General features: G+C 37.3%; 1 protein-coding gene across 1 annotated transcript in view; it reads right to left on the bottom strand.

Moving 5' to 3' along the window:
* BBOX1 (gamma-butyrobetaine hydroxylase 1) overlaps positions 1 to 17999 on the bottom strand; it is a 49574-nt gene that overhangs the window by 17784 nt on the left and 13791 nt on the right. Inside the window, exon 3 of the mRNA XM_054586248.1 lies at positions 11116 to 11314. Within this exon, the coding sequence (XP_054442223.1) occupies positions 11116 to 11314 (199 nt within the window). The remainder of the gene's footprint in view (positions 1 to 11115; positions 11315 to 17999) is intronic.

Consider the following 17999-nt stretch of genomic DNA (forward strand, 5'->3'; position numbering starts at 1 on the left):
ACACAATCCATCAGCCTGCGTAGAAACTATTTTTTAAAAGCTCACTTGTGGAGCTTTAGTGAGAAGAGGGTATACTTACACACACCTCTTATTAGAGACATATTCTGAAGTGTTCCAAGCAGGCAACTACTCAAGCAGATTATCAAGAATTCTCATGACTGAAGCAGAGATGCAAGGCCAGATTCTTCTAAAACTGAAGAGGCAAGCTCAGTACAGCATCTTAATCCAATGGTACAGACTTTCTTGGTATTGTGCTACAAATAATCCTGCTTTTGACAAAGATGCTATTTTCAACAAATCACTGAGCTAAAAGTAAAAATTGCCATTCTCAACATTTAATTAGAACTTTCCCTTATATTTTTCTCTATTCAAGTGTTTGTCAAAAGATCCTAGGTACTAAAATAATTATTTGTAGAGAATATTTTATGGGCTCTTAGGTCAAAAGCTGCTTTACGAGATTCACTACACTCTAGATGGCTAGTCATAGATATTATTATATTGCATGGTATTAATAGTATTTGGTGCCAGAATAAAAACTTTCAGAGTTTATAAGATGCTAAAATATTGTTTTTGCTAGATTTGTCCTTTACACCTTTGATGATAGTATTTTTAAAGATTTTATTTACTTATTTTTAGAGAGGGGAAGGGAGGGCGAAACAGAGGGATAGAAATACTGATGAGAGAAAGAAACATTGATTGGTTGCCTCTCATATGTGCCCCCATCTGGGACTGAACCTGCACCCCAGGCATGTGCCCTGACCAGTAATCAAACCATAGACCTTTTGCTTTGCAGAATGACACCCAACCAACTGGACCACAAAAGTGAGGACGTGATGATAGATTTTATAGTCTTGGTTAGTGGCTCATACTTGGAAAATCATGCTGGATTTATTTATAATCTTTTTTCATTTTTGAAGTACTACTTATATGAAAAGATGTTCTCTATCTGCAGCCTGGATTATGTCACCAGCAGCAACAACCCCTAATGTTGACCTGTTGCAAGCTCTTCTTGTCATATCGTGAAAAAATGCCTTCTTTTGAACATTATCACTTATCCCAATAGATTGAAAAAAATAATGTTCATGTCTTATTTTTTTTTTTACATTTTAACATGTAAACTGATCCACTAGTTAAAAGAAACAAAAAATGTTATTGTTAACCATCTAAAGGAATGTCATAATGTGTATTATCTGTAACTATAGTTGTGACACTTCTGTATATGACTTCGCAGGTGTAGTCACTCACCAGAGCTCCAGACACTTATTTTTCCATTATCATGTATTAGACACATACAATAGATCAGGAGCTGAGGATACAGAAGAAAATAGAATAGACTTACACGTCACAAAACTTCCAGTCTATGGGGAAGACAAATTAGTGTGATTAATTTTTCATAGCTAAAATACAAGATATTATGAAAATAAAGAAGTGAAGATAGAATAGAGCCTTGAAGATTGAATAGGGTTTGCCTGGAAGAGTAGAGGCCATTGCAGGCAGAGGAAATAGCTCATCAGAAGGCCCAATGGAGGGAGAGAACGCTGGCTGCAGAGAAGTGAGATAAGTTCAGTCTGGGCTGAAGTGGAGAGAAAGTTTGCTCTATGTCTGCTTTTGGCTTCCCTTCAAATTCCTGCTTCCCTTATTGTCCTGTAAATTCTTACAAAAAATATCTCATTACATTAGGGAGCGGATTTCAAACATATTCTTTATCTCAAGCAATTAACTTACTATCAAAAATGGTTTTTGAATGAAAACATGGACTCTATGATAGTAAATTGTGTTATTTTCCCCATTGTCCGACTATCTTTAATCCTGGCATAAACTATATATTTTAGGTTTACTTCAGTCATGACTGCTTTAGCCATCCATTATCATTGTTGTCTTGTTTCGAGGGGAGGGTGATGGTTATTTGTAACCAACACTTGGCAAAATCACTAAGGTTATATTTCTAAAAATCATTATCTTTCAGTTCTATTTGCATTATGGACACACATTTACATTGCATTTATTCCTAAATATGAAAAAGTTCATACCATTTTTAGGTGAGAATTACTATTCCCAAACACGAACTAGAAAAACAGAAGTAACCTTTCTTATATGCACTTAATCAATCCATTAAAATTATATGGAAATCTCCATGAGATATAAAGATGTAAACAAAGAAGATTCTGAGGTTATGATTCTGACATAGATTTTAATTTCTCTGAATTCTCCTCACAAAGCACCTGGAGTGTAAATCCCAAAACACAGGGACAACATCTAATCAAAATTAGGTGACAAGATATATCCATGACTCCCTCCCCCCGAGACACACACACACACACACACACACACACACACACTAAACAGGTATAGATAGACCTTTCAAACTCATAATATGTGGTATCAGCAACTGTGTAGGAGAAAGCAGAGGGAAGCAACTAGATCCCTGATGGAGCTGAAAAACTTCCAAATTGCTAACATATTCACTGGAAAATGCTGCAGGGCAATTTGAGAATGGCAGTTAAACCTGAGAGGGTATTTTCACATTCTAATATAGCTGAGTACAAGAAGTTCATGGTCAGGGACTGGAATATTCTGGACCTCAGGAGATCTTAAACATTTACAAAACTCCCTTCTATGATTAAACTTCCTTCTGAGAAAAAACACTCCAAATTGAACATTACAGGAACAAAGTAAGAAGAAGGTCCAGGTGAAAGTGAAGGAGAGGAACCAGGAGATCTTAGAATGCCATCAGCCAAAGTTATGAAATACAGTTTAAGACCGTAAGTTACAAAGGTTTCTGAATCATATCCCCTTTTAATATTTAAGAAAACAGATTTCACATAAAAATTAACAACATAAAATGATGAAGATTTAGCTTCATAGTTATTTAAAAAGAGTCTAAAATAGCAAAATAATGCACTTACAGACAATAGAAGTAAGAAAAATATGCCCTCAAAAGACAAAATATATATATTTATATTTCAATCTTCTGTGTTCTAGTTATAGCTACATCTAATGAAACAAAATAGATGATGCAATATATTAAATGATACAATATATCATCAATAAATGAGACAACATATTAAAAATAACCTACATGAGATTAGAAACTCAAAAAGAGGATGATATATTCAGGAAAAATTTTAATAACCATTAAAGATTAAACTAGAAGGAATGCAAGATCAAATAAGCATAGCAGATAATGTCTTTGAAGAAAAAAGGGAGAAAAATTTAAATGTCAAAAAAGAAGAGATAAGAAGGATTTGAGAGAAAGTAACAAGAGAATAGGCAAAGACTATTTAATATATGCATATTAGGAGCTCTTAAAAGAAAAAACCCAAAGTAAAGAACTGAACAAATACTAAAAACTAAAATTAAAAAAAAAAGTTGAAGTTAAAAATTAAGATTTTAAATTGCATACTGAAAGATCAAATCATATACTCTCTTAAAAATTGCCCCAGAACAACCAACAGCACATAGTCTGTAAAATTACTGGTCTTTAATCATGTATATTTATATATATTGGGGCGTCCGGGTACAAAATAACAAGTTACTTAGAAAGAAAAGAATATCAGATAACCAATAAAGCCATAGTGCATACTAAAGATACTGTGAGCCAAGCATTTTATATTTAGCCAAGTTCATTTTCAAGTGTAAAGGCCTTAAATTGCTGTCAACATGTAAGAATTCAGAGAATATTGTTCCCATGAGTCCTTCCTGAGGAATTTATAAGAGAATGAGCTTCAGACAACTAAAGTGAGTAGTGACACAAAGACATAGCACTTGTGCTGATTACTAAATTTGTGTTTACTAATAGAACTACTTACAGGGAAGGAAAACACAGATGCTAAAAAACTAAAAAGTTGGGAAACCAAACTGTAGTGCCAAATGATGTGCACTCGGGTGATAATATTTTAAACCAAAAAAAATAATGTGGTGAATATCATAAAGTTCAGAAGAGCCATTACATTTGGGGACAAAAGAGAGGTGCGTGACTGGTTGGGATATGTGGGTGGGTTCTGGAGTGGCTGGCAATGTTCCAATGACCCTGATGTCATTCAGCAGTGTTTGCCTTGCTATAGTTATTTAGCTGTACTTTTATGTGATTTTTATGTATTTATACTGTATTTTATCATGAGAAGTCTTTTTTATTTTTTAAAGATTTTATTTATTTATTTTTTGGCAGAGGGGAAGGGAGAGACGGAGGGAAAGAAACATCAATGTGTGGCCGCCTCTCACACGCTCCCTACTGGGGACCTGGCCCACAACCCAGGCATGTGCCCTGACTGGGAATTGAACTGGAGACCCTTTGGTTTGCAAGCTGGCACTCAATTCACTGAGCCATGCTGGTCAGGCCAATGAGAAGTATTTCTAAAAATTTATTTAAAAGGTAAATGATACTCCCAAGAATAAAAATGAAGACAGGCATAGATAGAAAAATAACTACCTCTGAAAACATAAAGAAAAATGTTAGCAATTTGCTCTAAAGTCACAAGGCCCTTCATTATGAAAAAATTAGAATGCAATGCATTGCAAAATAATAACAATAATATTAATATTAATAATACTTCCATAAATAATAGTAAATATTATTTATAAAAATTCCTTTGGGTGAGAGGTCAAGTTTTGCTTTATTTATTTCATCTGAACAAGTATTGGATGCTAGTTTAGATTATTGATGTGAAAGATATAAATATCAATTTTATCTTGTGACAAGTTTTATGAATCTTTGTTGATTGTCATTTTCCCTTTGCATAAACACTTGGATATAATTGAACTTAATAGAGGGTAAGAGAATTAATAATCTGGTGTTGTTATAATTTAGTTTAAGAAATTTGTATAGCACATTGTCAAATTATTTCCTAAGATCTGAGCTATAAATGTGAGCAGAAGCCACACTTAATAGTCAACATTATTGTGGTATTAGGAACTACAGGGAAAATGTCAGGTAGCAACAGACTGCCATAGTATCATAAAGTAAAGGAAACATCGCAGGCTGTTGAGTCAAGTAAACTTGGGTTTGCAGCCTGATTGTTCTACCTCAGTTTCCTTACCTTTAAAATGGGAATAATGATTCTTACCGGAATTGAGAAGAGTCAAGAAAATGATTGTAAAACATTTAGCCCAATACTTAGCACATAAAGGATGCTTAATAAAAAATTACTCTTTCCCCTCCGATAATGACAGCTGCCTGTCCTGGCTGCATAGAACATAACCAAGGAAGAAATGGGGTTCAGACTTGAGGAGAAGCAACTCCCTTTAAGGTATCTTATAAATTTCCTCACATGATTTCTAGGGGAGCACAAGACACATAAGTTATTTTTCCTTTCATTCATGAGATGACCTCATACTCAAGTGGTTTTATTGGCCGCAACTTTAATGACAATGAACCCTGATATTACAGAGGAAACCCCAGGGACTGAGTCTTGGCTGATAACATCAGCTGGGTTCACAATGGCTGAAATAACACAGCTTGTAACTCTGCTTAGGAAACCCTGATACTAACAAAAATACACAATTTAAAGGCCCCTGCCCCAAGTCAAACACCATGGTTAGTACTAAATCTTAAAACAGCTCATTAAGAAATCCCAGTGTGAACTTTTTACAAAGTAGGATGGAATTACAACGAAATTCAGAACTCGGACAAGTTTTCTTTGCTTTCTTCCCAAGTCTGAATTGCTTTTAGGTTGTTCCCCCCTACCCCCCATAACTCAGAAGCCATTTTTATTCAGGATAGGCTGTGTGGTTTTCTCAAACAATTTCTTGGCTAGAACTTCAACAAAATGGGTAGACTTGTTTTTTTTCTTTCCCTGTTCAGTTGCCACACCTCTGGTAACTTATGTATAAACCAAATAGCCACGTCAAAGTCAGCTTTGGAGGCAGAGCTAAGGGTGGTAGCAATTTCTAAGGGTCCAGATGCCAAAGAATAATAACAATTCTCACTCATACTCCCTTAGTCTTTAATACAACCTAATGTGTGAAGTGCTGCCGTGCTGGCTTACAGAAATGCCAGCAGACATACTTGTACTCCCCAGAAGCCATTTCAATTTTGTTAATTCTTAACTGGACTGGCTGGTGTATTTGACAAAAAGCCCACTAGAAACATTTTCTTTTTGACATTATTTCCTTCATCTTATGAAGCCTGCATGCAGGGCACTCATGCTGATGCAAAGCTGGGCAGTAGGAGTAGAATTTTACATTTTTTCCAGCAAATTTTTATCCAAAGTTCTCAAAGGGCTTGACAGGTATTCAAATACTCCTACGGAAAGGAAGAAGCAAGTCCTCAGTTCAGTAAAGTCACAGAGCTCCAGGGAATTAAATGAAAAGTTTGGATCAAGTTGTCACTTACAAATAACCAGCCGAGAAGGCAAGAATAAATTCCGTTTCGACTGCTCCTTCGGGCAGCACCCTGAGCAGTAATGGAATACAGATGCTTTGGGACATCGGTTCCTCAGTTCCTTTTGGAGCTAAGTGTTCCACAGTATTTGTTTATATTTCTCCTACAATTTGCAGCCATATAAGTTTTATTCAGCAGTTACACAGCTTCCATATTTGTTTCCACAAAATAAAATTTAACTATCACCAACATCCATAAGTTTCTCTTCCTGTACCCATTTTCGTCATTGACTCTCACCGTGTTTACTTTATTTCTGATGCTAGTGTTTCAGAAAAACATACTTTTTTTCATTTTCACTTCATTGTTCTTATTAGTCTCATCATTACTACAAATATATTAATGCAACTTGCTCATGCTAGCAAATAAAACATTCTTAGAAAGAAAGAAATCTGAACTGCTGGGCTCTATTTTGGAATGACGTTGGTCTTGCTAGTTAAGACTGATATTTTTAATTTTTCTGATGACTTTCTAATGAAGAAGGGTTACTTAGTGTTGGTCATGGGGTTAATTTTCTAACTAAGGACTGGTAAGTGTCAGCAATGCTAAGAAATGATTTTTGATGTTTTGCCCAATGGAAGTCCTCAATATTTTAGCATATATTCCCTTTCATTAAAATTTCCTGAGAGACAAGAGTATGTGAAGCACTGAGTGAGTACTGTTTTCTGTTGGGTTAAATTATGTCATAAAATTCAGATAACTTCTTCAATAAAGAAAGCCATTTTTATCAATTTTTTTTTGGTGGAGGTCAGGGACTTGGGATGAAGCATTTGGCCTCACAGTGTAAAAATTACATCACACCGAATCAAAGGTTTAAATCCTAAAGAACTCATCCTTTTACATACTGCCCCACAAGTATATATATTTGATAAATTGGCAAGGGAAGTTTCTTTACTGATTTATTCTTTTCCCCCAGGAATGCTTTCATCATCAAGGCCTCAGGATACTGAGCATTTCACATGGTTGCATGAAATAAGTGTTGTCTAGATGAGGCACTGACAAAATCATGGCAAGCATCTGAGATAATACCAATGTGGATGCTGGATGACATGTACTTTTGTACCCAAAGTTATCATTTTTGGGTTAGTAGTTGAACATAATCTTATAGTTGTAAAATGCTCTAATAATTATTGCATTGATTTGCTTTGTAGTCTTTTAAAAGCACCTAGGCTTGCATTTATTCATTCAACATTTATTCTTTGCCAACTCTATACTGAGGCTGCACAAAATGCTGGAATCTACTGTTTTTGTTCATCCAATCAACCATTTAACAATTGCGATGACAGCCAGAAACCAAAATTAGAAATTATACTTTTCATTTTAGACCGATGCAATTCAAATTCTCCAAATATAACCCTATTTGAATGGGGAAGTCCTCGGTGGGTATTGGTTCCCAAGGGAGGCCTGTGTAAAACAACATCTCACTATTTACTGGTTTTGGCATCTGAGGAAGAGTAGAAATCAGGCTCCTTGAAAAATCTACATGAAAAACAAAGTTTACCTTCATTTTTACCCACTTTCCTTTCTCTCTCCCTCTCCTGATTCTGACAGTCCCTCTTACCCATTACTTATTGCCTGCCTTCATTCATTACGTACATTTACTCACCAACCATTATTTTTCAAACAAGAGAGAGGCACTTTGTCAGTGCAAAAACAAAGATAGGAAAGGGAGGGACCCAGGTTAAGGCAGCTACTGGTTCTATTGTGACGATAAGTCATGTCCAGGCCTCTGCGCAGGACAAAGATGAACATGATAAATGCCATGTAGTGTACATGATTGTGAGAGCTCGGAGGATATGAGGCACCCAAGTTCTTTGCCGACTGAGACTTGCCTTCACTTGAAGGACCCCTTCCCCTCAGCCCGAGGCTTGTAACCATTGCTGCACCTCAGGATCACCTGCAGAGTTTTCAAAAGTCCTGATACTCAGGCCAAGTCCAAGTTGTCCTGAAAAAAACTCTGGAGAATGGACCCAGATACCAGTACTTTTTTTTTAATTGGCTATTTCAATGTGCAGCCTAGGTTGAGAACAATTGTTACCCAAATTCCCCACATTTCCATGGAAACGAGCAGAAAAGAAAAATAACTTCAGGGAAAATATTCACTTTCCTCATTTCTTAACAATAACAACAACAGCACTCACAAATCAGCAAACAAACAAATACAAAGCAACAACAGTAAAACTGTCTTCTTCTGTAAGTTCATAAGCTAGGAAATGAAAACACTTCCTCCTACCCCCAAAAAGGAGATTTCTTGATAATGAGTGATGAGAGCAGCAGTAAGGTGGCAATAAAGGCGTTTGCGGCCTGTGGTATAGGCTGAGAAATTAAGAAAAGAAATGTGAGTCACCTGTGGAAGGTGGGCCTGCGTGCTGGCAGGTTAAACCTATCTGGTTAGATGCACTGGTCTTGGACAAAGGAAATGGAATAATAGTAGAAGATCTGATTTATTTTGACAAGAAACCTTTAGCCTTTATTCCAATAAATTTCACAATGTTAGATCAGTGGCCAAATTATTTTTTTGTTACTATTTGTAACAACAAAACAAAACAAAATACAAGTCATAAATCCAGACTCAGAACCTGACCCTTATGTGAAGGATGGAGTTGGGAGTTGGAGAACTACAGCAAAGAGCGCCCAATTTGGCCACTGTTATGAAATTATCCAACGTGTTGGCATAGATACAAAAAGTCTGCTGTCAGCAAATATAAGCTAAGAGCGACAACAGTAGAAGATATTTATTTTGAAATGTTCTGTTTACATCCAGTGTCTGAAAGTATCTTTTCCATGTTCTTCCTTTGTATTATTAATAGTGACATGGATTAGGAAGCCTAGGGATAAAAAAGACCCAGATCCTAGCTCTGGCTTCTTTTTAACTATGTATTGGGAATATGGATTATAGGTTAATTCTCTGGGCTTCAGATTCCTTAGAGTGGAATGGGAGATAATATCTATTTCAGAAAGTTGTGAAAATTAAATAGAGAACAAATAATACAGTTGAGGCTCTTAGTAATTTAAGGGTGCTTCTCTTTTGTTTGCCTGTTGTAACTGTTGTGATCCCTAAGGCAATTCAAATTCTTGCAGATGTGTAGGGAAGATGCACATTTTATGATACATTCTTGGAGTGGAGGTAGGGGCTGGGTCATTCAAGCCTAAGTAAGATAGTATCTGCTGTAATGAATTAACTTGCTAAAATCATTGGAGGCAAGTATTGAGTATTTTTATCTTCTATTTATCAACAGATGAGGTCTTACTATAGATTCCCATGGCAAAATCAAAGGTTAGCAGGGCTGGCGAAGGCCTTTGGCAAACTGGGAAGGGAACACATGCTCCCTTCAAGGAACAGCCTCTATCTACTTTGGTCCAGCAAGCTGTTGGCATGTAGGAATTTAGGCTCAGTTGTTGCCAGACTTGGTTTTTTCAAAAAAGTCAGATCCATGTCTAATTTAAAATCTCCCAGTTTTAAAATCTTGATGACTAATTTCATTTTATTTCAACATCATGTAGGCCAAACAAAACCCATCTGAATACAGTCTGTGTGCTACCAGTTTCCAACCTTTGGATTTTGAAGGTCATTTCCACTTCCAATTCGCTGTACACTAGGAGCCCAAGAATCATTATCTTCACCTCACATGAGAAGCGTACCATAAAGATCAGAACTAAAGTCATGCTCCCACTTCCAGGTAAGTGTTTTCTGTTATTAGTGTTTCACCATTCACAACTAGTTTTACCTCCAGCAATTCTTATGTAACCAACTTCTTGTTCCAAAGTTAAAATGAATTATATTTCCTGTTACTTGCTTTAGTTCATAGACTTAATTTTCTGCATGCTAATTTTATCTTTTTTAAAACACATCTGGTGGCTGGTTTCAATCCCCCAGGGCCCAATTTTATTTTTCACCAACTCTTGGGAGGTAAAACTTTAATGACCTTTAACATTTGGAAAGCGGAATATTTTATAAAACTCTTGAAGAAACACAGTCTTCCATCTCACCTACTATGCACTGAATTGTGTCCCTCCAGAATTTATATGAGTAAGCCCTAACTAACCTGCAATGTGACTATGTTCGGAGGAAGCACCTGTAAGGAGGTCATTAAAGTTAAGGTACAAATGTGAGGCCTGTAGGCCTGGTAAGAAGAGCAGATTCTAGGAGCATGGGTGCACAGAGGAACGGCCATGTGAGGAGGCATGAGAAAGTGGCCATCTGCAAACCAGGGAAAGAGGTCTCACCAGAAACCAACCCTGCTGGCCCCTTGGTCTTGAACTCCTGGCCTTCTAAACTGCGGGGAAATAAATTCCTGTTGTTTAAGCTACTCAATCCGTGTTATTTTTTTTTAGGACAGCTCAGGCAAACTAATACACACCTATAACTAGCCTGATGTCTTTGGGCTTTTAGGCTTCTTAGAAATTCCAGTAATTATCAGAAAAATCGCAGTTCTAGATCATCTTCTTATCTGACTTCCTGCTCAAGATATTATGGAAATTTCTGTATCTCCAACCAAAACAGTACCCCTTCTGAGAAATATATTTAACTTCATATATTGTGTCAGAAAAGGAAGGGTCAAATCAAGGAACATGTATTAAGGACCCATGGACAAAGCCAAAGTGGGGAAGGATTGAGGGCAGGAGGTAGCGGTGGTGGGGTGGGGGAAAGTGGTGGCAGGAAAATGGAGACAAATGTATTTGAACAATAAAAAAAATAACAGAGAACTCTTAAAAAAACAAACTATTTGATAACTCACCCATAAAATGTGAGATAAAGGAAACCAATTCTTTTCCCAAGTTTTAAAACTTCTCCTCGTTTGTTGGATGCTCCTGTGAGTCGCACTATGCCTACTTTCTTGAGGCTGGAGAGCCACTTGTATGCATGTTCATCACTTATTAAAACATCTCCAAAATTCAGAGTAGGTAGCTGGAGTTCTGAGCCCCAGTACTGACATTCTGTGAATTAAGAAAATAAAGAAACCAGATGGGATTACATTGTTTTTAAATACAATGATAACCTCAGAGAAAGGACTAGTTCCATGAAGTTGACCTTTGACTTATCATGGAATATGTTAAATTTTAGTCATACTACAGATGCCCGAATTATCAGATTTTCTCTCTGGAGCCATACTAGTCTACTTATGTGGCCCCCTGCTCACTGCTATGCCTGATCCATGACAGGCATTCATTATATCACATTTGTTGAGAGAATGTAGTTTAGTTTATGGATGGCTCTTGATCTGTATGTACTTAGGGCTTCTCTGTCTGGACTCTGTTTAGAAACAAGTCTGAATACTGTGTTTTAACAACCAAGTCATATTGCTGAACTCCAAGTAGATGATAAAATTGGAGTGGTTTACTAGAATATCATATGCCTAATCCTGGGAGTGGGGCAAGTGTTTCCCATGATAGGTACAGTTCCTTCTTTCTTATTTCATCTGATAAGAAGCTTTCTCTGGGGTTGAATTGTACTTTGGAGTCAACAAAAGCGGGCCATGGGGAAGAGGAGATGGAAGGTATGGTTCTGGGGTGCGTAGACACCGTGGTGACAAAGCCACAGGAGATAAAGTCAAATGCTTTCCTTAACTCTGTTTCCTTATGATTAAATTGCTCATAAAAATATGTACTTAACCACACATAAAGGAAAACAAATATAAACAATAATTTGATTGCAAGCCAGGATCTCTCAAAGGAGGTGGAACACAGAGGAAATACAATTTGGCCAAGGGAAATAACTCAGATATTACAACTGTATTCATAAAATATTTAAGTCTAGCTAATTCACTTGATTTCTTCATTTTTCAGGAATAAATTTGTGTTAGGAAGGCAAATCTTCCAAAGAGACAGCATGAGAATTTATGATCTCAATACCATCTAAACAATGCTTCACTTTTCTAACTGGGGAATATTTGTCCTGTTACAGAAAACAACTTTAACACCCCTCCAGTACCAATTATGAATGAGGAAGGGGTCAATACCCCCTTATAGTAGTTGTAGACTGGAAATCATTCCCTCTGATGTCAACGTGGCTATTTCTGCAAAAACAGGGATTTCTTAGGGGTCAGATAGTGGTCTTAGTAATGAGAAGATATAGGCAGGTGCAAGAAGCCACTTCCTGCGCTTCTGTCAACTAGTGGCATAAGGACATTTGTAGAGGTGACTAAGTGTGTGTATGTGGGAAGACCTAATCAGACTATGCATGCATTATCTTATCAAAGCTTCTGGGTTATTAAACCTAACAGCTTGCATAATGAGGCAGAACTTCTTTGGCCTGTATTGCAAACTATAAATTAGGTCTTCCTGGTTGCAGAATTAATTTTTTTTGGACTATGTTAAAATTCTTTAGTGTTGAATACATCCCACAGTCCAAAGTGACTTATTGTGTCTTCTCAGGAAGTCAAGTTTATATCCAGTTAATGATTCATAATTTCTCCTTTTAACTCTTCTCTCTCTTTGGGACCAACCAGACCTGAAAGAACAATAGTCTTACCTGTTTCTTCTTCTTCTCCTTTTTTAAAGCATTGCTTATTGAGTGCTTCTGACATTTGAGAGACCCTTAGAATTTAACATCAACCAAATCACTTTGGCAAAGAGAAGGAGGTCAGCATATGGGCCATTTTGTATTACACCAAAGCGGGTTGACTAAGGCAATAACAGACAATGAGGTGTGAAGATTTTGGAATAATGATTATATATATATATATATATATATATATATATATATATATATATATATGTGTGTGTGTGTGTGTGTGTGTGTATGGTTTAACATACAAATTCTTGGTATTCCTTGATTATATCAACTACTTAACAATCATTCATTGGTATATCTTTTCAATAGGACTAATATTTTACCATGTCTCAAGGCACTGTGATAAACAGTAGGTTTTAAGAAGCTCATAATTGATAAAAGAATTGGACATGGGAACTGACAATTAAAACACAATATGATAGATGCTGTAGTTGAAATATATTCAGGATACCACAGAAGTATCAGGTCTTCTGACCCCTTCTCTCATGTTCCTTCTAGGAGGCTAGCTACTCTTACATGCATGAAGTTTCCCAGGTCTGTTCTTCATGCGTGAACTATTTCTTCTCTAATCAAACAGGACTGGTTTTATATGAAAGCGCCTCTCTCAAAGAGGCAATCTGCTTGGCTTTGTTTTGAACGTTCAATTATGTGGCCATTTGCTTTGCCATTTCATTCGTTCTTTCCATTTAAAGTTTCCAGGTTGTAATATCTGATACCAATCAAAAGTCTGCAGAAAGAGGTGATAAATGTTATAAATAATACTTATTGGCTGCTTAACTAGAAAAGTCATTTGGTTTCCAGTTAGAAGAAAAATTTCCTGGGCAAAATATCAGCATTAAGGGCATGACTAATAAGTCACCATCTCTTTCCAAAGTTTACCCTAAGTAGACTATATCTAGAAACTTGAACAATATTTAAAACAGCTTTAGCATATTGACCCCAAATGAAAAGCATAAGCCCATAGAGGATTAGAAGTGTGTGGATGTGATGTTAGAGACTCCTCTGGCATTTTCACACTGGCTTTAGGATTTCCTATTGTCATTAGTTCTTACTATTGAACAAAAGGATTGTCTAAACCACAACTAAGGATCCTCCTAGTTCTTGGACACTGTGATAATCTGGTTGAGGACAGGTTTTTCATTCCTGTGTAGCTGTTATATAGATTAGTATCATTTACATGGCCATATAGCAAATGGGTTTTCTTTATTACAAAGAGTTATATAATCTATTGGTGAATCTTTATTGTAATATTTAGAAGACTATCTTATGTCCTGTTATGAACAAACCAGCCTGGGAAGCTGGTATTGGTCTAAGCCTGCAGCATTGTCAAATAGAACTTATGAGATGATGGAAATATTCTACATCTGTACTCTCCAGTACTGTAGCTACTAACACCAACATATTGCTCTTGAGACTTGACATGTGGCAAGTGGCACCGAGGAACTGAATTTTTTATTTAATATTAACTAACTTAAATAGTCATATGTAACTGGTACTGTATGAAATAGGACATGAGGAAATGAAGAGCATGGAGGCAAAAAGGCCTGGCTTTAAATGATTTTCCTAGCTCTTACCAGCTAGTTTCTTGGTCTCTTCTCTGAGCCTCTGTCTCATAATTTATAAAATAGTCCTAGTTCTATTTACCTTGCAAACCTTTTACTCATCATGCAGTGAGATCACACAAGGAGCTTAGTACAGTGCCTGGCATATAGCAGGCTAATAATAATAATAATAATAATAGTTAATATTTGCTGAGTATTTTATAGGTGTCAGGAACAGTGCTTATATACTATTTCTTTTAATAACCACTGTAAATATATGTGATAGATACTTTCAGTATTTTCATGTTACAGAGAAGGGAACAGAGAGCCAAGTCCTGTTGCTAATGATTTGCAGAGCTATTTAGTCAAAGCCAGGTGACTGATTCCAAAGTCTATAGTTTTACCAGCTACCTAGAAACATTTGACGCCTTGAAATACTATTATTACATGCATTTTTATGTTCTAAGTCTGAATGCCCATAGCTTATTGTGTCCTTTATGAAGGAAATCTACCAGGTAAATAAGAAAGCAGAGCAAAGTCCAAGTAGGAGCACTTTGTCTGAACTTGTTCAAGCATGGGTGCTGAAAGATAAACCTTGGCTCCTTCTCAGGATTTTAAACACAGAAAAAACATCGTGAGTAGCTTCCATTGCACAACACTGCAACAGCCTTGATTTTCACATTTTGTAAAATGAACCGAGGCTTAAAAATCATCTAGCTTCCCTAACCACTGCCACTGTATTTCAGTGATCCATGTTAGTTTGGTTTTACTTAAGGCCGTTATCACTTTCCAGAGAGTTTGGTGACTGTGGCGAGGAAATATAATAAAGAAAGGTTGAAAAAAAAACATTTTCACAAGATGTCAATGTTTTTAAAACATTCCGTTTGTATTTTGACTGCTTTGTGGATTTAAGAAGCATCTGCTTCAGGCGTACACTAAACACATCTGTATACACTTACAGCACGTTTCAGTGAACTTGTTTCTACAAGAGTCCCTTTCCCATTAGAGACTAGCACTCACACAGGCACAACGTGCTCTCCAACACAAAGCGCGCACACACCATACCATCGTTTTAAAAACACAGAAGTTAGACTCTGTAAATAAATGCTTTACTTTACATGTGTAAAATTAACCATATTCACCAAGATACTCTGGTATACAGCAAGACTAGCAATACCATAGACAGCATAGTATACACTGTAAATAATTCAGGTTTACAGGATTTTACTTTCAGAGAGTGGTTACAAAAATCTTTAAGATCTGCCGAGTTTACACTTTTCCAACTCTGGCTTTCATTTTGGTGTGCCCTGGCAGGAGCTTTGCGGAAATCAGCGACCAAGGGCTGCACTGCAGAACTTGTGTCCCAGTATGAGCCACTCAAATACTCGGTAATGCCCACTGTGACTTTCAGAGACAGCACGGTGACTAATTGGTTTCTAAATCTAACATAACATTTCAAATATAAGCCACTCTAATTTTCATGAGAGATATACTACATTTTACTAAATCCACCAGTAAAATCATTCTATGATCTCTGTACAGAAACCTTAACATAGACAATGTAATTTATAAGCATTTTTTTCAGTCTCCTCCAATTGCAAAACATAACTACCAGGGACCCAAAAGAAAACACGTTTGACTAGAGTAAATCATTTGTCAGGCAAATACATTAAAAGCAAATTTAAATTTCACACTTGGGTCTGGATACATAAACAGTATGGAAAATGACGGAATATTTAAGGCATGAACCACCTTGTCTAATTTAACTTACGCCCCTACTAATAAATACTTCCTTGAACATGTGCTTCACACATCATAAAGTTTATGAACAGGCTACATGCTGGCTTTCAAGAAACCATTTGTACAAGGTTTCCTTCTTGGGGTTAAGAATCACATTCCTGAATCCTAAGTTGTATTTCTAAAAAGGAAAGAACACAAAGAAGCTCTTTAGTTACAGATTCATGAGTACGGCATGCTGAGTTGCAATGTGTTATTTCAAGAGTTTAGGACCTTCTGTCCACCTGTAATGAACTGTGCTGTTGGCTTGAAATAGCTATTCTAATGTGCCGGGGATCAGCCAATCTCTTCCTATTTTTTCCTATAAATACCTTGTAGGGGTCCAGCACCCCATCCCCCCCAAAAATCTGACCCCTAGTGGAGGAAAGACACTTGAGTAGAAATCGGGCTTTGATTCTTTTCTCCGTACTAAGGAAATCCAGACCTCTTTGAATGTGTTTTTACTTTTTGTGTAGTGAATTCTGCATGTCTTTCAAGATTCTGGTCATGTGTTCTCACTTAGATTGAGATTTTCTGGCCCTGAGATGAAGATTTGAATGTAAGCAATTTATTAAGGAGGCATCCTGGGGACTCTATTAGGAAGTAGGGAAGTAAGACATGGAAGGAGGCCTCTGGAAGGTGTGTGTGTGTGTGTGTGTGTGTGTGTGTGTGTGTGTGTGGTTGTGTGTGTGTGTGTGTGTGTGTTTTTTAAGATTTTATTTACTTATTTTCAGAGAGAGGGAAAAGGAGGGAGAAAAAGAGGGACAGAAACATTAATATGGAAGAGAAACATCAGTTGGTTGCCTTTCGCCCATCCCCATCAGGAAACCTGGCCCTCAACCCAGGCACATGCCCTGACTGGGAATAGAACTAGTGACCTTTTGGCTCACAGGCCAGCACTCAATCCACTGAGCCACTTCAGCCAGGATGCGGAAGGTGTTTTAGTGAATCGGTTACTGCTTTTGGCAACAGAGGCTCAGCACTGCTGGACCTCATGGCAACAGTGTAGAATGCACTTCGGAGTTGTCCCAGCCAGGGCCAAGGCTGCTGAGATGCACAGGAACCTTATGCCCACCCCTCACTGGGTGAGATCTGTTCTTCTGGGCATCCACTGGCTCCTGGGTATTTCTGGACTCCTTGTGTATCCTGGCCAAACGAGCTCCCTCAGGCAGAGAGAGCCCTCCAGCAGAGTGGCAGGCAATCGAGCAGCAGGAAGCTGCCGGCAAGTGCAGGAGGGGTTCTGAGGGGCTACAGCGGGGCAACTACAGCCTCTATAATGCCTCCTTCAGGACCCACAAGGTGGGGGTTAGGTATCTGTCTTCTCTGGTTCACCAGACCAGATACACACAGAATGCTGAAATGATCTTTCACTTATTTAACACACATTCATTAAAAGCCTTGAGAAGCAAAAGAGATCTCATAAGTGAATAAAAATAGATGTGATTGCTGCCTTTGTGAGGGAAACAATGAATAAACAAGGAAGAAAACAAATAAGCACATAAAAGTAACTATAGCAAGTGCTATGGGGGTAACAGATAAGGTATATTAGTAATTATTGGGAGATCTATGGGAAACCTATTTAGACATGATGGTTATGAAAGGACAAGCTGAAGAGATGCTATTTAAGCCAAATCCTGAGAGGTAGGAGAAACCAGTCATTCCAAGGGCAAGAGGGCAAGGAGACGCAAAACCTGGAAGGAGGGCCAGTAGGAAGATGGGAAATCTCTTTGCTTGTTGGAAGAACTTGAAGTCACTGAGGTAGAACACATGTGGCAACAGGGTCATGTAGCAG

The sequence above is a fragment of the Pteronotus mesoamericanus genome, unplaced genomic scaffold, assembly GCF_021234165.1.
Source record: "Pteronotus mesoamericanus isolate MK-2021 breed Mesoamerican mustached bat unplaced genomic scaffold, CSHL_Meso_final contig_90, whole genome shotgun sequence".
Classification (NCBI taxonomy): domain Eukaryota; kingdom Metazoa; phylum Chordata; class Mammalia; order Chiroptera; family Mormoopidae; genus Pteronotus; species Pteronotus mesoamericanus.